Source organism: Saccopteryx bilineata, chromosome 3 (genome assembly GCF_036850765.1).
Source record: "Saccopteryx bilineata isolate mSacBil1 chromosome 3, mSacBil1_pri_phased_curated, whole genome shotgun sequence".
Classification (NCBI taxonomy): Eukaryota; Metazoa; Chordata; class Mammalia; order Chiroptera; family Emballonuridae; genus Saccopteryx; species Saccopteryx bilineata.
The window spans coordinates 153,997,639-154,023,566 of record NC_089492.1 but is presented as its reverse complement, the minus strand read 5'-3'; the positions used below and the strand labels follow the sequence as shown (position 1 = coordinate 154,023,566).

General features: G+C 39.2%; 1 protein-coding gene across 9 annotated transcripts in view; it reads right to left on the bottom strand.

The window, feature by feature from the left end:
• Window positions 1-25,928, bottom strand: part of REV1 (REV1 DNA directed polymerase) — a 135,588-nt gene that overhangs the window by 89,351 nt on the left and 20,309 nt on the right. For 8 of the 9 annotated variants that reach the window (XM_066267852.1, XM_066267853.1, XM_066267845.1 and 5 more), the window contains 2 exons: window positions 16,525-16,588; window positions 14,449-14,575 (listed from right to left, as the gene is read on the bottom strand). In XM_066267852.1, the coding sequence (XP_066123949.1) occupies window positions 14,449-14,575; window positions 16,525-16,578 (181 nt within the window). In that variant the 5' untranslated portion in view covers window positions 16,579-16,588. Of the gene's footprint in view, window positions 1-14,448; window positions 14,576-16,524; window positions 16,589-25,928 lie in introns of those variants that run through there. The other variant, XM_066267854.1, reaches the window with a different exon arrangement.

The following is a 25,928-nucleotide window of genomic DNA, read 5'->3' as shown; positions in this document are numbered from 1 at the left end:
CTCAACAAATTTAAGACGATTGAAATCATATCGAGTACTTTCTCTGATCACAATGGCATGACACTAGAAGTCAACCACAACAGAAAAATTGAAAAAAACTCAAAACACTTGGAAACTAAATAGCATGTTATTAAATAACAAATGGGTTAACAATGAGATGAAAGAAGAAATTTAAAACTTCCTAGAAATGAACGATAACAACCATACATCAACTCAAAATTTATGGGACATAGCAAAAGCAGTACTGAGAGGGAAGTTCATAGCATTACACGCATACCTTAAGAAGCTAGAAAAAGCTCAAATAAACAATTTGACCCTGCATCTAAAAGAACTAGAAAATGAACAGCAAATAAAGCCCAGAGCTAGTAGAAGGTAAAAAATAATAAAGATCAGAGAAGAAATAAATGACAAAGAGACTAAAGAAACAATACAGAGGATAAATGAAAACAGGAGCTGGTTCTTTGAAAAGGTAAACAAAATCGATGACCCTTTAACCAGACTCACCAAGAAAAAAAGAGGACTCAATTAAATAAAATTAGAAACGAGAGTGGAGAAATAAAAACCGACACAACAGAAATACAAAGGAGTGTAAGAAGATACTATGAAGAACTGTATGCCAAAAAACTAGACAACCTAGATGAAACAGACAAATTCCTTGAAACATCTAATCTTCTAAAACTTAATCTGGAAGAATCAGAAAACCTAAACAGACCAATTACAACAAATGAGATTGAAACAGCTATCAAAAAACTCCCAACAAACAAAAGTCCTGGACCTGATGGTTTCACAAGTGAATTCTACCAAATATTAAAAGACGAACTAACTTCTATCCTTCTCAAGCTATTTCAAAAAATTAAAGAGGAGGGAAAACTTCCAAGCTCCTTTTATGAGGCGAGCATAATTTTGATTCCAAAACCAGGCAAAGACAACACAAAGAAAGAAAACTATAGGCCAATATCCCTGATGAATTTAGATGCTAAAATCCTCAACAAAATATTAGCAAACCGGATCCAGCAATATATGAAAAAAAATCATACACCATGATCAAGTGATATTTATTCTTGGGAGGTAAGGCTGGTACAATAGTCATAAATCAATCAATGTGATTCATCACATAGACAAAAGGAAGGACAAAAACCACATGATAACATCAATAGATGCAGAAAAAGCATTCCATGAAATCCAGCACCCATTCATGATCAAAACTCTCAGCAAAGTGGGAATACAGGGAACATAACTCAACATGATAAAGGCCATCTATGACAAACCCACGGCCAACATCATACTAAATGGGCAAAGGTTAAAAGCAATTCCCTTAAGATCAGGAACAAGGCAGGGTTGCCCCCTTTCACCACTCCTATTCAACATAGTTCTGGAAGTCCTAGCCACAGCAATCAGGTAAGAAAAGAAATAAAAGGCATCCAAATTGGAAAAGAAGTAAAACTATCATTATTTGCAGATGATATGATATTGTATACAGAAAACCCTAAAGTCTCAGTCCAAAAACTATTGAACCTGCTAAATGAATTCGGCAAGGTGACAAGATATAAAATTAATACTCAGAAATCAGAGGCATTTTTATACACTAACAATGAACTGTCAGAAAGAGAAATTAGAAAAGCAATGCCCTTAATTATTGCAACCAAAAAAATAAAGTACATAGGAATAAATTTAACCAGGGAGATTAAAGACTTATACTTGGAAAATTATAAAACACTGATAAAAGAAATCAGGGAAGATACAAACAAGTGGAAGCATATACCGTGCTCATGGTTAGGAAGAATAAACATCATCGAAATGTCTATATTACCCAAAGCAATTTATAAATTCAATGAAATACTGATTAAAATACCAATGACTTACTTCAAAGATATAGAACACATATTCCAAAAATTTATATGGAACCAAAAGAGAACACGAATAGCCTCAGCAATCTAGAAAAGGAAGAATAAAGTGGGAGGTATCAAACTTCCAGATATCAAGTTATACTACAAGGCCATTGTACTCAAAACAGCCTGGTACTGGCATAAGAACAGGCATATAGATCAATGGAACAGAACTGAGAACCCAGAAATAAACCCACACTTTAATGGACAACTGATATTTGACAAAGGATGTAAGAGCATACATTAAAGACAGCGTCTTCAACAAATGGTATTGAGAAAATTGAACTGCTACCTGTAAAAAAATGAAACTAGACCACCAACTTACACTATTCACAAAAATAAACTCAAAATGGATAAAAGACTTAAATGTAAGCCGTAAAACCATAAGCATCTTAGAAGAAAACATAGGCAGTAAGCTCTCTGACATCTCTCGCAGCAATATATTTGCCAATTTATCTCCACAGGCAAGTGAAATAAAAGATAGGATAAACGAATGGTACTATATCAAACTAAAAACTTCTGCACAGCTAAAGACAATAAGAACAGAATAAAAAGACAAACTACACAATGGGAGAATATATTTGACAATACGTCTGATAAGGGGTTAATAATCAAAATTTATAAAGAACTTGTAAAACTCAATACCAGGAAGCCAAACAATCCAATCGAGAAATGGGCAAAAGAAATGAATAGATACATCTCCAAAGAAGACAAACAGATGGCCAATAAGTATATGAAAAAATGCTCAACATCACCAATCATTAGAGAAATGCAAATTAAGACTAAAATGAGATATCATCTCATACCAGTCAAAATGGCGCTCATCAACAAAACAAAACAGAGTAAGTGCTGGCGAGAATGTGGAGAAAAGGGAACCCTCCTGCACTGCTGGTGGGAATGCAGACTGGTGCAGGCACTGTGGAAAACAGTATGGAGATTCCTCAAAAAATTAAAAATCTAACTGCCTTTTGACCCAGCTATCCCACTTTTAGGAATATACCCCAAGAACACCATAGCACTGTTTCAGAAGGAGAAATGTACCCCCATGTTTATGGCAGCACTGTTCACAACAGCAAAGATCTGGAAACAGCCCAAGTGTCTGTGAGTGTACGAGTGGATTAAAAAGCTTTGGTACATATATACTATGGAATACTACTCAGCCATAAGAAATGATGACATCAGATCCTTTACAACAACATGGATGTACCTTGATAACATTATACTGAGTGAATTAAGTAAATCAGAAAAAACTAAGACTATATGATTCCATACATAGGTGGGACATAAAAATGAGACTCAGAGACATGGACAAGAGTGTGGGGGTTATGGGGTGGGGGGAGGAGAGGGAGGGGCACAAAGAAAACCAGTTAGAAGGTGAAGGAAGACAATTGGACTTTGGGTGATGGGAATGCAGCATAATCAAATGGCAAAATAACCTAGAGATGTTTTCTCTGAACATATGTACCCTGATTCATCAATGTCACCCCATTAAATTTAATTTTAAAAAACTTTAAAAGAAAGTATGATTGATAATCTGAAATTAAATTAATCAAGAATGCAATAAAAACAACAAATTGAAAGCATCAAAAAGGATACGGAAATCATAAAGAAGAACAAGACTGAAATGACACACAATATCAGAAATGAAGATTACACTGAAAGGAAATAAAAGCAGGCTAGATGAAGCAGAGGATCAAATCAGCGACATAGAGAACAAGATAAGTGAAAGTACGAAAGCGGAGCAGCAAAAAAAAAAAAAAAAGAGAAACTGAAAATATCTGAGAAAACTCTGAGAGCTCTGTGACAACCTAAAGAGAAACAACATCCGAATCATAGGGGTTCCTAAAAAAAGATAAAGAACAAGGGTTAGAGACCTTGTTCAATGAAATCATAGCTGAAAACTGACCTAAATAGATGCAGTAAAAAGTCACACAAGTTCAGAAAGCACAGAGAATTCTATTAAAGAGAATCCCAAAAAAATTTCATCAAGACACATCATAATTAAAATACCAAAGCTAAGTGATAAAGAGAAAATATTAAAAGCTGCTAGAGAAAAAAAGGTTTTCACCTACAAAGGAGCCCCCCTAAGGATGAAATCCGATATCTCAACAGAAACATGAGGTCAGAAGGTAATGGCAAGACATAGTCAAAGTAATGCAAAACAAGAGCCTACAACCCAGACTTCTTTATCCAACAAGGTTCTCATTTAAAATTAAAGGAGAAATAAAAAGCATCCCAGACAAAAAAGAACTCAAGGAATTCATTACAACCAATCCAATGCTGCAAAAAATGTTAAGGGGCCTGTTGTAAACAGATCAAAGGTGAAAAGAATATAGTAAAAGAGGAATATAACTTTAAAGAATAAAATGGCAATAAATAACTACATATCGCCCTGGCAGGCTGGCTCAGTGGTAGAGCGTCAGCCTGGCGTGCAAAAGTCCCGGGTTCGATTCCCAGCCAAGGCACACAGGAGAAGTGCCCATCTGCTTCTCCACCCCTCCCCTTCTCCTTCCTCTCTGTCTCTTCCCCTCCCGCAGCCAAGGCTCCATTGGGGCAAGGATGGCCCGGGCACTGGGGATGGCTCCTTGGCTTCTGCCCCAGGCGCTAGAGTGGCTCTGGTCACAACAGTAGCGACGCCCCAGATGGGCAGAGCATCGCCCCCTGGTGGCGTGCTGGTGGACCCCGGTTGGGTGCATGTGAGAGTCTGTCTGACTGCCAGCCTCCCCGTTTCCAGCTTCAGAAAAATACAAAAAAATAATAACAAAAAAATAACTACATATCATACCTTAAATGTAAATGGATTAAATGCTTCAATGAAAAGACATAGGGTAGCCCTGGCCGGTTGGCTCAGTGGTAGAGCATCGGCCTGGTGTTCAGAAGTCCCGGGTTCGATTCCCGGCCAGGGCACACAAGAGAAGCGCCCATCTGCTTCTCCATCCCCCCCCTTCCTCTCTGTCTCTCTCTTCCCCTCCCGCAGCTGAGGCTCCATTGGAGCAAAGATGGACTGGGCACTGGGGATGGCTCCTTGGCTTCTGCCCCAGGCGCTAGAGTGGCTCTGGTCACAACACGAGCGATGCCCCGGAGGGGCAGAGCATCGCCCCCTGGTGGGCAGAGCGTTGCCCCTGGTGGGCGTGCCGGGTGGATCCCGGTCGGGCGCATGCGGGAGTCTGTCTGACTGTCTCTCCCCGTTTCCAGCTTCAGAAAAATACAAAAAAAAAAAAAAAGGACATAGGGTAGATAAATGGATAAGAATACAGAACACGTACATATGCTGTCTACAGGACACACACCTCAAAACAAAAGATACACTCAGATTGAAAGTAAAAGGATCGAAAATATTTCATGCAAATGAAAATAAAAAATAATCTGGGGTAGTAATACTTGTATCTGACAAAATAGACTTCAAAACAAAGACTATAGGGATAAAGAAGGTCACTATATAATGATAAAGGAAGCAATCCAACAGGAAGAGATAACCATTATAAATATATATGCACTTAATATAGGAGCACCTAAATATATAAAGCAGATTTTGAGGGACATAAAGAGCAAGATTGACAGTAATACTGTAATAGTAGGGGATTTTAATACTCTACTAACATCAATAGATCCTCCAAACAGAAAACAAAGAAACAGTGGCCTTAAATGACACACTAGATCAACTGGATTTAAATGATATCTTCAGAACCTTCCACCCTATATCAGCAGAATATACATTCTTTTCAAGTACATTCTTTTATAGTACATTCTCTAGGATAGAACACATATTAGGGCATAGAACAAGTCTCAACAAATTTAAGAAGACTGAAACCATATCAAGCATCTTCTCTGACCACAATGGCATGAAACTAGAAACCAACCACAATAGAAAAACTGAAAAACACTCAAACACTTGGAAACTAAACAGCATGTTATTAAACAACGACTGGGTCAACAATGTGATCAAAAAAGAAATAAAAAATTTCCTTGAAACAAATTAAAATGAGCATATAACAATGCAAAATCTGTGGGACACAGCAAAAGCAATCCTGAAAGGGAAGTTTATAGCATTACATTCATACCTAAAGAAGCTAGAAAAAGTTCAAAAAAACAATGTAATCCCGCAATTAAAAGAACTAGCAAAAGAACAGCAAGTAAAGCCTAGAGGAAGTAGAAGGAAGGAAATAATAAAGACCAGAGCAGAAATAAATGACATAGAGACTAAAAAAACAATACAGAGGATAAATGAAACCAAGAGATGATTCTTTTAAAAAGTAAACAAGATCGATGAGTCCTTAGCCAGACTCACCAAGAAAAAAAGAGAAAGGACTCAAATAAATAAAATTAGAAGTAAGAGGGGAAAAGTAACAACGGACACAACAGAAATACAAAGGAGTGTAATAAAATACTATGAAGAACTGTATGCCAAAAAACTAGACAACCTAGGTGAAAATGGACAAATTCCTTGAAAAAGGTAATCTTTCAAAAATCAATCTGGAAGAATCAGAAAACCTAAATAGATGGATTACAATAAATGAGATCCAAAAAGTTATCAATAAACTCCCAACAAAAGTACTAGACCTGATGGCTTCACAGGCGAATTCTACCAAACATTCAAAGAAGAATGAACTCCTATCTTTCTCAAGCTATTTCAAAAAATTAAAGAGGGGGGAAACTTCCAAGCTCCTTTTATGAGGCGAGCATAATTTTGATTCCAAAACCAGGCAAAGACAACACAAAGAAAGAAAACTATAGGCCAATATCCCTGATGAATTTAGATGCTAAAATCCTCAACAAAATATTAGCAAACCGGATCCAGCAATATATGAAAAAAAATCATACACCATGATCAAGTGATATTTATTCTTGGGAGGTAAGGCTGGTACAATATTCACAAATCAATCAATGTGATTCATCACATAGACAAAAGGAAGGACAAAAACCACATGATAACATCAATAGATGCAGAAAAAGCATTCGATAAAACCCAGCACCCATTTATGATTAAAACCCTCAGCAAAGTGGGAATACACAGAACGTACCTCAACATGATAAAGGCCATCTATGACAGGCCCACAGCCAACATCATACTAAATGGGCAAAGGTTAAAAGCAATTCCCTTAAGATCAGGAACAAGGCAGGTGTGCCCCCTTTCACCACTCTTATTCAACATAGTTCTGGAGAACATATTTGACAATACGTTTGATAAGGGGTTAATAACCTATCCACAGCAATCAGACAAGGAGAAATAAAAGTCATCCAAATTGGAGAAGAAGTAAAACTATCATTATTTGTTGACAATATTATACTGCACCTAGAAAGATATTATACTGCACCTAGAAAACCCTAAAGTCGCAGTCAAAAAACTACTGGACCTGATAAATAAAGTCAGCAAGGTGGTAGGATATAAAATTAACACTCAGAAATCTGAGGCATCTTTATTTATTTATTTTTTTGTATTTTTCTGAAGTTGGAAACGGGGAGGCAGTCAGACAGACTCCCGCATGCGCCCCACCGGGATCCATCCAGCACGCCCACCAGGGGGCGATGCTCTGCCCATCTGGGGCGTTGCTCTGTTGCAACTAGGGCCATTCTAGCGCCTAAGGTAGAGGCCATGGAGCCATCCTCAGTGCCCGGGCCAACTTTGCTCCAATGGAGCCTTGGCTGCAGGAGAAGAAGAGAGAGACAGAGAGGAAGGAGAGGGGAGGGGGAGGAGTGGAGAAGCAGATGGGTGCTTCTCTTGTGTGCCCTGGCTGGGAATCGAACCTGGGACTCCTTCACGCCAGGCTGATGCTCTACCACTGAAGCAACCGGCCAGGGCCCAGAGGCATCTTTATATACCAACAATGATCTGTCTGAAAGAGAAATTAATAAAACAATCCTGTTTTCTATTGGAACAAAAAAAAATAAAATACCTAGGAGTAAATTTAACCAAGGAGGTTAAAGACTTGTACTTGAAAAATTTATAGAACATTGATAAAAGAAATCAGGGAAGATACAAACAAGTGGAAGCATATACCGTGGTTCATGGTTAGGAAGAATAAACATCAATAAAATGTCCCTATTACCCAAAGCAATTTATAAATTCAGTGCAATTCCTATTAAAATACCAAGGATATAGTTCAAAGATATAGAACATATATTCCAAAAATTCATATGGAACCGAAAAAGAACACGAATAGCCTCAGCAATCTTGAAAAAGAAGAATAAAGTGGGTGGCATCATACTTCCGGTCATCATGTTATACTACAATGACATTGTATTTAAAACAGCTTGGTTCTGGCATAGGAACAGGCATATAGATCAATGGAACATAACAGAGAACCCAGAAATAAACCTGAACCTTTATGAACAATTGATATTTGACAAGGGTGGTGATAGCACACAATGGAGTAAAGATAGTCTTTTTAACAAATGGTGTTGGCAAAATTGGTCAGCTACCTGCAAAAAAATGAAACTAGACCACCAACTCACACCATTCAAAAAATAAACTCAAAATGGATAAAAGACTTAAATGTAAGCCGTGAAACCATAGGCATCCTAGAGGAAAACATAGGCAATAAGCTCTCCGACATCTTTTGCAGCAATATATTTGCTAATTTATCTCCACGTGCAAGGGAAATAAAGGACAGGATAAACGAATGGTACTATATCAAACTAAAAACTTCTGCACAGCTAAAGACAATAAGAACAGAATAAAAAGACAAATTACACAATGGGAGAACATATTCAACAATACGTTTGATAAGAGGTTAATAACCAAAATTTATAAAGAACTTTTAAAACTCAACACGAGGAAGATAAACAGTCCAAATAAAAAATGGGCAAAACAAATTAATAGACACTTCTCCAAAGAGGACATACAGATGGCCAATAAGCATATGAAAAAATGCTCAATACCACTAATCATTAGAGAAATGCAAATTAAAACCACAATGAAGTATCACCTCACACCAGTCAGAATGGCGCTCATCAACAAAACAACACAGAATAAGTGCTGGCGAGGATGTGGAGAAAAGGGAACCCTCCTGCACTGCTGGTGGGAGTGCAGACTGGTGTAGCCACTGTGGAAAACAGTATGGAGATTCCTCAAAAAAAATTAAAAATCTAACTGCCTTTTGACCCAGCCATCCCACTTTTAGGAATATACTCCAAGAATACCACAGCACAGTTTGAAAAGAAAATATGCACCCCCATGTTTATGGCAGCATTGTTTACAAAAGCCAAGACCTGGAAACAGCCCAAGTGTCTGCCAGTGGATGACTGGATTAAGAAGAGGTGGTACATATACACAATGGAATACTATGGGGCTACGAAAAAGGAAATATTCTTTCTTGCAACAACATGGATGGAACTGGAAACTATTATGTGAAGTGAAATAAGCCAGGCAGAGATAGAAAAATATCATATGACCTCACTTGTTTGAGGAAACTGACGAACAATATGAACTGAGGAGCAGAATGCAGACAGAGGTGGGTTCAAAGGATCCAGAAGGAAAGTGGACAGAGGGAAAGGTGATGATAGGCTGACAGGTTGGGACGAGAGCCGAAAAGCAAATCCTGCATGGAAGGGGAGAGGGTGTTATGGGGAGGGAGACAGGGAGGACGTACTGGGGAACACGGTGACATTAGAATCTATGTACACACAATAAATTAATTAAAAAATAAAAATTTTTAAAAAAAGGCTTTTGAGACTGTTAATGGCAGGCTGGGTCGGGCATAGGCTAGGAATGCGTGTTCTCCACAAGATGCTGCCAGGTGATAAAATATTAAAACCAATACCAACATGTGCTCTTCAAAAAAAACCAAAAACATACAAAACGCCACAAAAAAAGTATGAGTACAAAATATAATAATTTGACAAAGAATAACATTTAGATGAGAGAAAAAAAGAAACAAAAGGGAAAAGGGAAGAGGAAAAAAAGAAATGAGAAAGTGTTAGAAATGAAATCCTCACTAAAAACAAGAATAAAAAATAAAGCAACTAAGAATAATGAAGTTTAAATGGAAAAAGAAAAAAGAAAAAAAATGAGAAAAAACCCACAAAATGTATTTTTTTTCCAATTTTGAGAGGTAATTTTTTTCCTTTTTCTGGCTGGTGGTGCTGTACTACAAGTTTTGCCTCTGTGAGGTTCTTGAGTGGAGTTCTGCTGAGGTGTAGCTGTGGTAATGATGTAGGCAGGGCTGCAGCTGCATTAGTACGAGGGGCTTGTTAGGGCTTGCAATTTTATGGCTCTAGCAATGAGCCATTTCAAGTCTCCTGGGGCCTCTCCCAACAGAGCAGAGGATCAAATGCCCAGCACCTTTGCCTGTCACGGGAGAGCGGCTGGGAGATTCAGCTATGGGGGATCCACGACCGCCACTGTTCACAGCAAGGAAAGCAATGTGGGACTTGGAAGGCTGGGAGAGACACAGCCAGATCCTTCCTTCCATACCACTCAAAGCGAAGTCCTGGGCTGGGCAGGGCAGGGGCTGCCTGCTATAAGCCAGCACCCTGAGCTTTAGGAGCAGGGCTAGTGGGGCATAGACGCAGATCAAACATTCCTCCTTGCCACCCAGGCCAAACTCCATGGACTGCATGGGCAGATGGAGCACCACTCAGAGTCCTATGGGCCGATGTCCATGGGCTACTTGTGTGTGGATCTCGGAAGCGCGCAGCAGGCTATGTGCATGTCTAGCACCTGCAATCACAAATGGAGCCCAGTGATGCAGGCAAAGGCCAAGAACCAGCCCTGTTCCTGCTCTTGACTGTGCGCCTGCCTTAATTCAGCTCCTTCCCCTCTGCCCCTCAGTCTCTCCACTTCTCCTGGCTCTGAAACAAAACCCATGCTAAAAGTACTTCCGTCCCTCAGATAAGTGAAGAAAGAGAAACACTTGGTCCTCCAGCTTTTTTCCTTCATGAGTGAATTCCATCTTTGGCTCGCCTTCTTATCCAATCATACCTTTGTTTATCTGGTGTGTGGATATTTCAGGTTCACCTGGGGCTTTTCCTCTGCATAATGGTTGAATTTTTTGAAATTTCAAGGGGAGAGACTGGGAGTATCTCTCACGCCACCATTTCTCTCTACACCTTGTTTTATCTTCTATAGGCAGTAGATGCTTATGTGTCCATTCTAGTAAATAATATGTATGTCAATCTTATTTTTAAAAATTCACCTTTGTAGAGCAAAATAAAAAACTGTCATTAATTTCATAACCATGATCAGGTAAAAAGAACCAAGGAAAGAAAATTAACATTAACTCTTTGAGTAGTGAGTTTTTTCATGTGTGCTGACCCCTGGGAGTTTTTTTTTTTCTTCAAAAAATGAAATTAATTCCCATTCCAGTTTTAATAACTTAAAATCATATTTGTTTGATAACCAATTTATGGAAACAGGAAGAACATTCATTTACTTTTTTTTAATGTTGTCTTACACATTTTTAAAATAAAAATGTTTGTACGATCGTACTCTGGATGGTCAATAGGCACAAGGACGTACATGAACATTCATACTACTCAAAGGTTTAATTTAGCACCTATTCCAGTCAATTCTTTACGTGTCATGTCAGTTAATCCTCACAACCATGGATTCAATAGTATAGTCTCAGCACAGCAAGTTCTCTGTGAGATTAATTTTATTTCAACACTGCTTACAAAACAAACAAGACAAGCATTTCTAAGGATCACTTGGATAACTACTTCAATAGTAAGCTCTGCCATGTAATTTCATTCCCCAGGTTTTGTCATCAAGGTGCTGGTGCTGTTGTCATGTACTCCTTTAAATGTTATGGACCTGTCAACCAGTGGTTGCTGGCACCAATTCAACACCAACAGGAATCCCCAATTAGGGGATGAGGTGAAGAAGGAAACTTAATCAGCACAAACAGTTCAACTGTGATACAGCATGACTGTAGAACAGCTCAACAGTGTTACACCTCAATTATGAAGCAGCCAGACTGTGCTAAGGCATGGCTATGAAAAGGCCCTGGGGCAAGGTCCCTCTGACTAGACAGCTTTGATTCTCTTGGCTCAGCCCGGGAAACATAGTTTGCTCACAAGCCAGAGGGCAGCTAAGGGAAACAGAGAGAAGAGTCTGCCCTTGGTCTCTATTCTCCAATAAATGAAGATTCCAAATCCTTGAAGTTGTATTAATACAAAAGGTACTGTCCTGATTGGTCAGAATGAAGCTACTCTGATTGGTCAGTGAAGATGCTAATCTTTATTATATGCGGCTTAAGTGTCTGTTTGTCGCCGATAGCTTATTGGTTGCTTGCGTAACTGTACTAGCCAATGGGGTGAAGTTGCCACGGCATTCAAATAGTCCCACCTTCTGGCATGCCACCTCACAAACTGAGGTTAAAGATTAGAGCAATTATTATGCTGTTAAGAAATCTTAACACCAGAAGGGGTCTTTGCAATGGTACAAGAATAGAGGTTCTCCAATTGAAAAATAATGTCATAATAGCTAAATCTTTGACTGGCTCCTCTAAAGGTGAAATACATGTCATTCCAAGAATTGATTTGGCTCCATCTCAAACAGAGTTGCCGTTTCAATTGAGACGTAGACAATTGCCTGTAAAATTTGCCTTTGCTATGACCATCAATAAGTCTCAGGGCCAAACGCTTAAGCGTGTTGGCATTTTTTTTACCTGAGCCTGCATTTGGACACGGTCAACTTTATGTTGCCTGTTCAAGAGTTTGTGAAAGAACGGACGTAAAATTAAAAATAACTGATGGTCCTCTGCAAGGCAAGCTTAAAAATGATGGAAAGATCTACACAAGAAATGTTGTGTACAAAGAGATCTTTGACATGTGAATTAACATTTTATTATTTAAATCACCTTTATTTATTGAGCTAGCGGTGGCTCTTAAGAAATGTACCGCCAGTGGTTTCCTTCATTGCACTCTACTTTAAGCAATTAAGCAAGTAGAAGGGGGAAACCCCGTGGGGCAGTAAGCAAAGGGGCGTCCTTGCCGCCTGCCCTGGGTAATTCAGTTTGAATTAGCAGACACCTTTGCACAAATCATTTTAATTACAATTTATAATATCTAGAACAGCGGTCATTTCGTATGACCGCCAGGCTTTCTAGTAGAGATATAGCTGTACAGTCCTCTTTTTCAGCTGTACAGCTAGAAAGCCTCAGTCCTACTGGATGAAATAGTATTTCAGGAACTCCTTTATAAGGGCTGGCTTAGATGTCAGAAACCAAGTACAAGCAGGCAGTTCAGTGTAGGAGACAAGCAGTTCATTGCAGGCTTCTCCCTGAAGTGCAGTTTGCATGAGAGACTCGTGTCTGGAAATGGTGGCTAGACTTTGCTTTTAAATTTGAGCCCAGTTAGCCACTAGGAGTTCTTGGTAGGTCATTTCTTTCTCAAGTCCACACACTACTGGATTCTATTCATACAATGGTATATTACTTGCCTTTTTTTTATTCTTTTTTTTTTTTTTTTTTTTTTTTTGGAGAGGAGAGGGGGAGACAGAGGGAGAGAGAGAAGAGATACAGAGAGAGAAGGGGGGTAGGAGCTGGAAGCATCAACTCCCATATGTGCCTTGACCAGGCAAGCCCAGGGTTTCGAACCGGCGACCTCAGCATTTCCAGGTCGACACTTTATCCACTGAGCCACCACAGGTCAGGCTTACTTGCCTTAAAAAGAAAGCAAACTCTTAGGCCTGACCAAGTGGTGGCACAGTGGATAAAGCATGGGCCTGGGACGCAGAGGACCAAGGTTCAGCTAGAGCCCCCCAGTCAAGGCACATATGAGAAAGGAATCAATGAACAACTAAAGTGATGCAACTACGAGCTGAATAGTCTCTCTCTCAAAAACTAAAATAATCTTAAGAAATCTTAAAGAGAATGAAAAGAACAACTGACAGCCAGTAGACAAGTGGTAACTGACTTTGCAGACCAGAGAAAGCCAAAATCTAAGCTGTCTGGAAGCTGAGAAGAGGCTGCTTAGTGCCAGGGAAACCAAGAGATATTCATAAAATAGGAGCACAAGGCACCTCCAAAGGTGAACATGTGGATAGGTGGTAAGACAGGAAGTTCACAGTTGAAATTCTGTCTAATAGACATATCAGAATTCCAGATCTCTTCTTCCACTCACAAAGACGACTACCCTGTTCCTTTCAGATTCTGGACTAAATGACAACAGGCATAGCAGTAGGGGAAACATGATGTAGAGAATAAAAAAAAAACCAGATTAAATAAAATTCTACTTTCTAAACTGAGAATTCTGGCCCTTTCCTTCCCCCTTGGCAACCAAAACACTGGCAGTCTGATTTAGACATACACCACCCTCCTTTTCCACCAGCCCCTACAGCTATCTACAGTGGGAGTAGCCTTACCAGATCCCCCTGGACTGAAGCCCACATATGTGTGAAGAGCTTTCAATCAGCTGTTTATAAAAGACAAGTACTATTCATTTTAAACCTCATAAAAATTAAAATTGAAGACAATGACAGGTATAGGTGGAAGAGAAAGAAAAAGTGAAAGACTACCTAAGCAAAGAATTATTTTTAACATTTTTATATATGATAATTACTATCAATCCTAATAAAAGTACATGACAAAAGAGGGTACCTAAAGAGTAAAAAGTACTCAACCTGTATATCCATTAACATAAATGGCAACTCCACTAAAAATTGTAGATGAAGTTCCATCCTTCTGTATAGCAGCATCTGATTGAAACTGTTCCTCCAATTTCTGGACCTTGGCAGCCATATACCCACCCTAAAATAAAGAAAAGGTAAACACTAATTAGAAAATTGTATTTTCTTTCTTAAACTTCTATTTAAATGTAAATAAAAGGACCTTATCCTATGCCAGTGACCAAAGCATAATAATTACAAAGGTGTAATTATAAACATGAACCAGAGGCAAGACAATAAAACAGGCAGGTCAAAAGAGACTTTTCCCTCTGTTGACTCCATTTTTAATAATTCTTTAACATTCTAATAAGTTATTTTAAAAAGTCAAAAAATGTTTACTGCCACAAAATATTGTTCTTATCTATAAAGTCAAACAAAAGCCATACGGAAGTTTAAACCAAGTAAAATTTGATAACTGGTCAATAAAAGTATTTTTTAGCAGCCTAAAATATAGACTTCCACAATCTTCTATATATAGGAAGTTTAAAATTAATTAAACTCAGGTAATATGAAACAGTTGACAAACCAGTGCAGTCCTCCAAACATGCAGATTAAGAGTAAAATAAACAATTCAGCAGCTATATTCTGGATCTAATCAATCTATTTGACAGTAGTACTAATTTTCATTAAATAGGAACCTCCAAAAGAATATAAAAACATTTTAATTTTTCCTACAGACCTTTACAAATCTAAAAAGTGTAGCTGAATATTGAAATAATTAAGCTTGGCCTGGCCAGTTGGCTCAGTGATAGTATTGGCCCAACATGTGGATGTCCCAGGTTCGATTCCTAGTCAGGGCACACTGGACAAGCACCCATCTGCTTCTCCACCCTTCCCCCCTTTTGCTTCTTTTTCTCTCTCTCCTTCTCCCCTCCTGCAGCCATGGCTCAACTTTGTAGCAAGTTGGCCCAGGCACTGAGGATGGCTCCATGGCCTGCTCCTCAAGGGCTAAAAATTGGCTCCGTTCGCAAAGGAGCAAGGGCCCCAGATGGGCAGAGCATCGCCCCCTAGTGGGCTTGCCGGGTGGATCCTGGCTGGGGCGCATGCAGGAGTCTGTCTCTGCCTCCCCCCCCACTTAAAATAAAAGGAAAAAAAATTAAGCTTAACTAATTTAAATTATCAATTGTCTTGATTGATCTAGATCAGTGTTTTTCAACCAGTGTGCTGAGGCACACTAGGGTGTGGTGAGACATGGTCAGGTGTGAGTATAAATATCGATACATTTAGAAACTATATTATTAACTATATGTATAATATGTACTGTGTTAGAGTATCATTTTGTGTCATTTTGGTAGGTGGTGTGCCCCAGGATTTTGTAAATGTAAAAACTGTGCCACGGCTCAAAAAAGGTTGAAAATCACTGATCTAGATCAATAAAGAATATCAATTAAGTGTTTAAAAGAAAACTGTAGATATTTAGAAGTGGTACACAATTTTTCAAGATGGAAATGACTTCACTGTTTTTAATTATTCAAATATTACATGCTCACTGTCAAAATTTTTTTTTGGAAAATATAAAGTTTAAATTAGCTGTGATCTCACTGTTAACATTTTGGTATCTTATTTTCAAAGTTTATGTCTATGTCTCAGGGCACAGCAGTTTTAAAAAAATAGGATCCTATACCTACCAATATTCCTTTAAAACACAACAGAGACCCTTTAGGTTGAGGCCATCAGCCAGGCTAATATAAACAAAATAATGGCTGCAGTGTCCCACTGCAGAAATAATTTATTTAACCAGTTCCCTATTATTGAATATCTATGCTTTCCTGTTTTTCTCTATTATTAGCCATGCTGCAGTAAAATTGTACTGTGATAAATTCTGCCCTACAACATTTATTTCCTCAGGATAAAATTCTTGCAAGTTTAGGGGTTAAGGTTTGACCTCTCAATACACTGTAAGAACTCAAAAAGCTGGTATCTAAAGTGATTTACAATTTATAAAATGCCTTAAACCACATTATAAACTATAAGAGGAATGAAAAATACCTAGACAGTTCAATACAATTATTTTTACTCTTTAAAACGCACCCATTTTCCCCAGCCGTCGTGTTCAGCTCGTCTTCTCCATCCCCCTCGTCTCATGGTGGAGCTTCTGCATTAGGGGACAAACCAAACTTTATAATACAATGTATTATTGATATTTTATTTTAGTATCAAGAAAAATGAGAAATTAAAATACAAATGTTTAATTCATTAAAGTTAAAAGTAAAATACTGAGTGAGAAACTTTTTCCAAAGCATATCCTTCTGCTTCACAAGTTATTAGTTCCTAAAAACATCCTCCAACATATAAGTACCAGGTTTTAATTTTAACTACTTTAAATTTAAATTTAAACAGGAAAATTTTTTATGTATTCCTGAGCACCAATCCTAACATCTACTTACATAAAACCCCACGAACATGGTCACAACTACTTGTTAACAATTAGTGTTAGCAGACCCTAAGAAAACATATTCCTGTCATAAACCTATAATATGGCTCTGAAATTCTGTGTATGCTATTACATACTGGACATTTAAGAGTGCACTCATAGTGTAATTCATTTATTGCATACACACACAAAAAAAACTAAAAGAAGTAAAATAAAACAAGAGATCTAGGGAAGCAATTTTCAACCAGTGTGCCTCAAGAATTTTAAAACATGCAATACCTGATTATTTAGTCAGGGATTCTGACCTGTTTTCCCTTAGACTATCAAATATATAAAAAAAAAAAGGATGAAAAGCAACCCAACAAGGGCTGTCTGGTGTGAAGGAATCAAATTAAACCTATTTTTTAATCAGATCAGCAAAAAAATGTATTTTGTTGCTGTGCCACAGAATTTTTATGTGTGCAATAAGATGAAAAGGTTGAAAATTGCTGATCTAGGGGATTTGATGTTGAAAGATTATCCCTTATATAAACTAGAAAATCTGGCATTTTCCTTAATGAAACACTTGACCATTTGTACTACAAAACCACCAAAATGACCAAATGATAGCTTGCCCAAGTGTCAGCTGGTTTAGTGATTAGCAAGATACAAAAAGACTCCTAAATCAAACCTTAAGTCTAATCTAAAATGGATACATCTTGAGACACACTGCATTATTTTTCTTAAAATTAATATGATTTCCATTTAGGCATTTTTTTCTTCTAGTAACTATATGTATATAGGTTAACAGCAAATGGTTACCATATATCACTGGAAAAGCCTAATATTCAATATACTTTTCAGTTCAAATCAGCTTTAATAAGGTTTATAAGAATTTGTCATTGAGTAACACCTTAAAACATGATAGCAGATATTTTCTTTCAAATATTTCTATTCTAGGTATATTGTAGGATATATAGTTTCTCCTTGCTGACATTTACATTAATTATGAATTTTTGCTATTTTTAAAAGGTACCTAAAAAGATATAGAGATATGCTCAGTGTCAACAGAGACAAAAGGCATCTGCAAAGAGTTCTGAGAACAGGAGGTAAAGTGATTAACCCTCATTAAGTGTTGTGGGTGCTGAGAGAGAAGGGTTCTCAGTTTTAAAAAGGTAGAAACATGGCTACCCAACGTTCATCATGAATTCCAGAACTGCCATATCTACTCTGCTAAACACTGTTTTTCAAGAAGCTCATTTTGTCCAGGGCCTCAATGTGTTAACACATAGTTCTTGACTAATTCACTGGTCCAATCCCAGGGTCACCAGTTCAAGCCCTGGTCAGGACACATACAAGAAGCAATCAATGGCTACACAACTAAGTGGAACAAGTTGATGTTTCTCTCTCTTCCCCCCATCCCCCCTTCTCGCTCTCTCAAAAAAAGTTGTATTTGAAGAAATTATGACTAAAACATTCTAAAACTGATTAAAGCTATCAAGCCACAAATTCAAGAAGCCTAGTGAGCTCGTAGCAGGAAAAAATCCATATAATAATAGAAGTATGGAAAAGATAGAAAAAAATCTTTAAAGCTGAGGAAAACAAAGTGATTCCATGCAAAATACTCAAAAGAGCAGAAAGTAGACCACTATAGCCCCAACAGAATCATAACAGAGCTAAAAGATAACAGGTTTTTTTTTGGGGGGGGGGATCACTAAGTTAGAATTCCATACCCAGAGAAAAATTCAGTTAAGAAAGAGGAAATAAAGGCATTTTAGGCAAATAAAAACAGAAGCTAATGCCATCAGCTAACATGCACTAAAGGAAACCCTACAGGATATCCCTCACGTGGAAAGAAAATAAATTCTCTTATAAGGTCAAAACAGAAAAATATAACAATAAAAAATACAAACACCAAGAAAACAGTAAATATCTGGATACATCAATATTAAATATAAAAGTACAAAAAAACTGAGTAAAAATACAATAATGACATCCATTATTGTTTATAACACAATATACAGCATAAATGAATCAAAAGATTATGAAAAAGATTAGGGGTAGGGAGAATTGTTTCTTTTTAGTCGAGGCTCTGTCATTAACTGGTCTCACTCATCTCTGGTAAATCTTCATTTTTTGGGTCTCAGTTACTACATCAGCTGGGTCTCTTACTCTAAGAGGTCTGGGGAGTTCTGTTAACTTAAATAAAGAGGTAAAGTAAGGAAAGCTAGAATTACCACAAACTAAGTTTATTTGGGAACAGCAGAGGACCTGTAGGCTGTAGCAAGCAAGCTACAGGGTATCTGTTGAGGGGCTGGGGGGGGGGGGCTGTCTTTTTGGCAAGGTGTATAAAGAGGGAGCACTCCAGCCAAATCTAAGCAGTAAGTTCACTGGCTTGAGGAAGGGGAGGGATTCCTGGCAGATATGCATTGGTCTCAGAAAGTCAGGTATTTATAGGAAATCAGTCTCTCCATTCTGAAGTTCGTTCTGCTGAAGTACAAGCCTGAGATTCGCCATTTCATATCCTCTGGTTCCATTTCATATTGAAATCCTTTCCCAGTTTTCTTTGGTGCTCTATACAACAGTGGTCCCCAACCTTTTTTGGGCCATGGACCGTTTAATGTCAGAAAATATTTTCACCGACCGGCCTTTAGGGTGAGACGGATAAATGTATCACGTGACCGAGACAACCGTCAAGAGTGAGTCGTAGACGGATGTAACAGAGGGAATCTGGTCATTTTTTAAAAATAAAACATCGTTCAGACTTAAATATAAATAAAACAGAAATAATGTAAGTTATTTATTCTTTCTCAGCAGACTGGCACCAAATGGCCCACGGACCTATACCAGTCGATGGTCTGGGGGTTGGGGACCACTGCTATACAAGCCACACTGAAGAACTATTTTCAGAAACTAAATATAAAATAAAACTACTTACATCCATATTCATTAGCAGTGTTTTTCAATTTCAGGAATTGATTATGTAATAATGTTGATGCTCTACATTTTATTTATGCAGACCCCCCTTTTTAATTATTCCAGAAAGAGTTAAGGCAACCTGTCCTATAAAGTGCATTTAAATAATCTGTTTATAGGCTAAGAAATGGCCTATGTGGCAATAACCAGGGGCAAAAACCTAACTATAAATCTGACTTTTACTGAACACTAAGAGTGGCAACTTAGGCCCTGGCCGGTTGGCTCAGTGGTGGAGCATCAGCCTGGCGTGCGGGGGAATCGGGTTCGATTCCCGGCCAGGGCACATAGGAGAGGCGCCCATTTGCTTCTCCACACCCCCCTCCTTCCTCTCTGTCTCTCTCTTCCCCTCCCGCAGCCAGGGCTCCATTGGAGCAGGGATGGCCCGGGCACTGGGGATGTCTCCTTGGCCTCTGCCCCAGGCGCTAGAGTGGCTCTGGTCGCTGCGGAGCGATGCCCCGGAGGGGCAGGGCATTGCCCCCTGGTGGGCAGAGCGTCGCCCCTGGTGGGCGTGCCGGGTGGATCCCGGTCGGGCGCATGCGAGAGTCTGACTGTCTCTCCCCGTTTCCAGCTTTCAGAAAAATACAAAAAAAAAAAAAAAAAAAAAAAGAGTGGCAACTTAGCAGTGGAAGACATCAATTGTATTATTTTTTTTTATCAGATGATCAATGCTGAACAGTTCGATATATAGCTGTAGACGACATTTCATAGCACAGCTCATTATGTCATCTAAGGGATAATTCAGAGACCATGTATGGGAAACACCACACTAGACTACCTCCAGATCAAAGCTAGTGGAATACTGTGTGCAAAGCACCATACTATACCAGGCACTATTGAGATAAATGAATGAGATTCTGTATGAATGCTAAAATTTTACAATCAAAAAGAAATGAGCACCACTCACGGAAATATTAGCCCTACAGATAAACTTCAGGGAAAGATTTTAGGTAGGAAGAATAGGGGAAACAAACAAATCCTGGAGCATACAGCAAACGACATGACCCTGATCTAGAATACTGGTAGAGAGCAGTGACAGACCACGCCACCCAACAACCTGAACTGCACAGACAAAATGGAGACTCAGGTGACCGGACATAAATACAGGGGTTTATCACACTTCTGTTGATATGTAGAGAGCATCAAAGACTGTTCACACTTCACTCAGTCCGGTTAGACCCACATTCATCTCCTTTCTGATACTCAAAACATTATAGAATGAAAATATGAATATAAAATACATACAAAATTGTCATTAATCTTGTACATGACAGGAAGTCAATAAATTCTTGTTGAACAAAATAAATGTATATATAAAGCATGGCAGCAAATAATAGTATGTTCTAAGTATAACATACCCCAACATATCAATATTTAAAATTCTACTTTGAATATTTAATCTTATCTTTATAGTTCCTATTACTTTTTTTTGTAATTTTCCAATGATTTGAGAGAGGGGGAAAGAGAAAGAGAGAAGCAGTAACTTGTTGTTCCACTTAGTTGTTCCATTATGGTTGCTTCTCATATACGCCCTGACCAGGGATCGAACCCACAACCTCAGTGTGCTGGAATCATGTTCTATCCACTGAACCAGCTGGCCAGGGCTTTCTCTTATTTTAAAACAGCTTTCCAAAAATTCACTATAGAATCCTGTGCTGTTTAATAGACAATAATAGGATAAATACTCCCTACTCACAAAGTGGCACCGAAAAGATCAGCAAAATGATAAAACTTTTGGTGTTAACAAAAATGCTCAACAGGTAGGATTAAGCTAAGCATAAATCATTTAAAGGGTCTAAAAACCACAGTGCTTCCTTTGTAGTGTGAAACCATCAACCCTATTCTTGGAAACCGGTATGCCTTAAAGAAAGGCTTGGCCCTGGCCAGATGGCTCAGCGTATGATAGGGCATCAGCCTGGCTTATGAACATCCTGGGTTCAATTTCCAGTCAGGACATACAGGAGAAATGACCACCTACTTCTCTGCCCCTCCCTCTCCCCCTTCTCTTTCTCTTCCCTTCCAACAGCCAGTGGCTTGAATGTTTCAAGCATGGGCCCCAGGTGCTGAAAATAGCTCAACTGATTTAAGCATCGGCCCCAGGCGGGGGCAGGGAGAACAGGGTCAGCACATGTGGAGGTCTGCCTCTCTAACTTGCCAACTCTCACTTGAAAAAAAAGTAAAGGCTTATGTTTCTGCTAAGCAATAAAGGGTCCTTGAAAAAGGGGCTTTGCCAATACCTCTGAAGCCATACCCAAGGCACAGAGGAGGACACAACCGGTGAGGCTATCACATGATAAAAGTAGCTCTCAGAAGTAACACCATGTTCTCATCCTCTCATTCCCCACAACCTTCTGAATTATAATGTGTTCTTTTGACTAACCCTGCTCACTGAGACAATGTCCCTTATGGAAAGCCATCCAACTATCAGTCTAGTTTTTATTTGTGAATAAAAACTGCCGTCTAGCTTTCAGATGAAATTCTTGCAGAACTGGGCTCCCAATCTAGTTTCCCATACTTGATGGCCTTCAGAAAAAGAATGTTTCTGAAACTGTAACACACAACCTAAAATAAACTACCAACTTCTAATCCAGCAGCATTACTGCAGAAGCCAACTGAGATTTTAAAATATTAATTTTTAAAAAATGGATGAAGAATGAATTTGTGTATGCAAAAGTACCCTTACCCTTAGCACGTAGGGCATGCCCTCAATAAACATTAGCAAGTATATATCATACTAATATACTAAGGTCACAGAGTAGAAATCAAATGAGATTGCATTATATGGAAACCCTCTGAAGATTATAAAGTACTCAACATCATTATAAATAAGTTATCCATGGTCTACAATGTAATGGAAAGAGTAACAGATTTAGTGACACAGGATCTGGGCTCTACTCCCAGTTCTATATGTCTAGCTATGATTTGGGGTGAGTCCAACAACACTGAGGCTCTCCTCTTGATAAAACAAAGTTACAGTGGTTAACATTCAGAAAAATCCCTACGGGGCCATGAACTGGCTACAGGGTGGATGTGGCTGGGAAGAAAGAGTTTAGGATAAAAATAGCAAGTAAGGGCCCACTCCTAAACCCACTTCAACTGTGGCAGCTAGTCTTTTAAGTTTTAGATTATGTGTGGTCTGAATAAGATGCTTTTTAAAAAAAATAAAAATTCTTATTTATTGATTTTAGTGAGAGGAAGGGAGGAAAGGAAGAAGGGAAGGCGGGAGAGGAGGGAGGGAGATGGGTGAAGGGGGGGAAAAGGGGAGGGAGGAAGAGGTAAACGGAGGGGAAGGGAGGAAGGAAAAGAGGGACATTGATCTGTTCCTGTATGTGCCCTAACCAGTGGTTGAACAGCAACCTCTGTGCTTTGGGACGATGCTCTAACCAACCGAGCTATCTGGCCAGGGCCTGAATAAGGTCTTTTTGAAGAAAAAGCTCAAATTGAAAAAGACTGAAACCTAAAACTAATCAACTAAATACTGAAGATTTTGGGCTCTGTTCTGTGTTCCTGTATGGGACTCTACAAAGGGAAGTGTCCCAACCCTTGAAAGGTTCATAAACTAAACTCACCTATTAGTCCTCCAGTAATGAAATAACAAAGACAAACTGAATTGGAGGCTGTTGGTACAGTCATGTCAGGACCCAACGTCAACATATAATACAACACCCAACCAGGTAAGCGAAGTTCAAGGCAAAGGAACAGTAGTTCTATCCATAATGATCCCAGGGACCCTGAACATCTACAGTGCAAAAGATTTCCTGGCCCTGGCTGGTTGGCTTAGTGGTAGAGCATCGGCGTGGCATGTGGATGTCCCAGGTTTGACTCCCAGTCAGGGCACACAGAAGCAACCATCTGCTTCTCCACCCTTCCCCCTTCTCTCTCTCTCTTTTCCTCTCTTTCAGCCGTGGCTCTATTGGCTCGAGCGAGTTGGCCGCAGGTGCTGAGGATGGCTCCATGGCCTTCACCTCAGGTGCTTAAAAAAAAAGAAATGGCTCCAGTCACAACAGAGCAAGGGCCCCAGATGGGCAGAGCATTGTCCCCTAGTGGGTTTGTTGGGTGGATCCTAGTCAGGGTGCATGCAGGAATATATCTGCCTCCCCTACTTTCACTTTAAAAAAAAAAATTCCTGACTCTCCCATTCTCTTAATAGGGATGTTCAAAACTCTGTAAACAGTCTCGCCCTGGCCAGTTGGCTCAGCAGTAGAGCATCGGCCTGGCGTGTGGAAGTCCTGGGTTCAATTCCCGGCCAGGGCACACAGAAGAAGCACCCATCTGCTTCTCCAGTAATGAAATAACATTACTGGAGTTATTACTGGAGTTACTCCCCCTCCTTTCTATCTCCATTTTCCCCTCCCACAGCCAAGACTCCATTGGAGCAAAGTTGGGCCGGGCGCTGAGGATGACGGCTCCATGGCCTCTGCCTCAGGCCCTAGAATGGCTCCGGTTGCAACAGAACAACGCCCCAGATGGGCAGGGCATCGCCCCATAGTGGGCATGCGGGGTGGATCCTGGTCGGGCGCATGCAGGAGTCTATCTCCCCCACTTCTCACTTCAGAAAAATACAAAAAACAAAACAAAAAACACTATGAAGAGTCTCATGAAGAACCTGCTTATTAAAAAACATAAAGTAACTTATACATAATTTCCCTTAACTTTATTTCATCTTTTGCTGGAGTACACATTTCACTCTGAACTTCCAATGCGCATTTTATTTTTTTTAAAGACACTTTAAATTTTTTTATTTATTGATTTTAGGGAAGGGGAGAGAGGAGGAGGAAGGGAAAGAGGGAGGGAAGGGGAAGGGAGAGGGAGATAGGGAAAGAGGAAGAGAGGGAGAGAGGGAGAGGGAGAAAAGGAGAGGAGAGAGGAGGAGGGTGAAAGAGAGAGAGAGGAACATTGACCTGATTCTGTATGTGCCCTGACTGGGGATCGAACCAGCAACCTCTGCACTTCAGGAGGATGCTCTAACCCAGGGGTCGGCAAACTCATTAGTCAACAGAGCTAAGTATCAACAGTACAACGATTAAAATTTCTTTTGAGAGCCAAATTTTCTAAACTTAAACTATATACATTCCTTATCAAGGTAGCGCCTGCACGTGGTATTTTGTGGAAGAGCCACACTCAAGGGGCCAAAGAGCCGCAGTTTGCCGACCAGGGCTCTAACCAATTGAGCTATCTAGCCAGGGCCCAATGTGCATTTGAAAATACTAATCAACACTCATTGTAAAAGAACATCATCTGGCCTGACCAGGCAGTGGTGAGTGGCTAGAGTGTCAGACTGGGATGCAGAGGACCCAGGTTCGAGACCCTGAGGTCGCCAGCTTGAGCGCAGGCTCAACTGGTTTGAGCAAAGCTCACCAGCTTGGACCCAAGGTCACTGGCTCGAGCAAGAGGTTACTCGGTCTGCTGAAGGCCCATGGTCAAGGCACATATGAGAAAGCAATCAATGAACAACTAAGGTGTCGCAACAAAAAACTGATGATTGATGCTTCTCATCTCTCTCTCTGCTCCTGTCTGTCTATCCCTATCTATGCCTTTCTCTGTCTCTATTAAAAAAAATCATTCTGACTTTTTACTATGATTATTGGTGGATTTTGATATCCACCCAGAGGATGTTAATCACCAGGAGCAATCATTTACATGCAAAAGTGGTATTTCATATTTCCTAAAGAAGAATCAGCATAAGATTCCAAATAGTCCATAACACACCAGCAAAATTCCCAATACATAATCAGAAAATTCCCAAATACATATTCATCAGTGTTAATCTGTTGGTTACACATTTGTAACTCTATAAAGTATACTAAATATTAACAATGTAACTGACTTTGAGTGGTTTTTATTGTTTATTATTCTAGTTACATGTACATGTATGGGTTTATCTTCATTTGATAGTTAAACTGTTGCTGAATGAATTGGAATATACAAATGAATATGAAATGAACAAATAAATGTGCATATTACAGTGGTATAATTATTCACAAATATGACACAAATACTGAAGAACACAGCTGCAGTCATCAGCCCATCACTTGGTAAGGCTGAAATAAAACAAGTTTACCATCGGATCTATCCCATATTGCTCCTCAACACCTCTTTTATTCTCCAA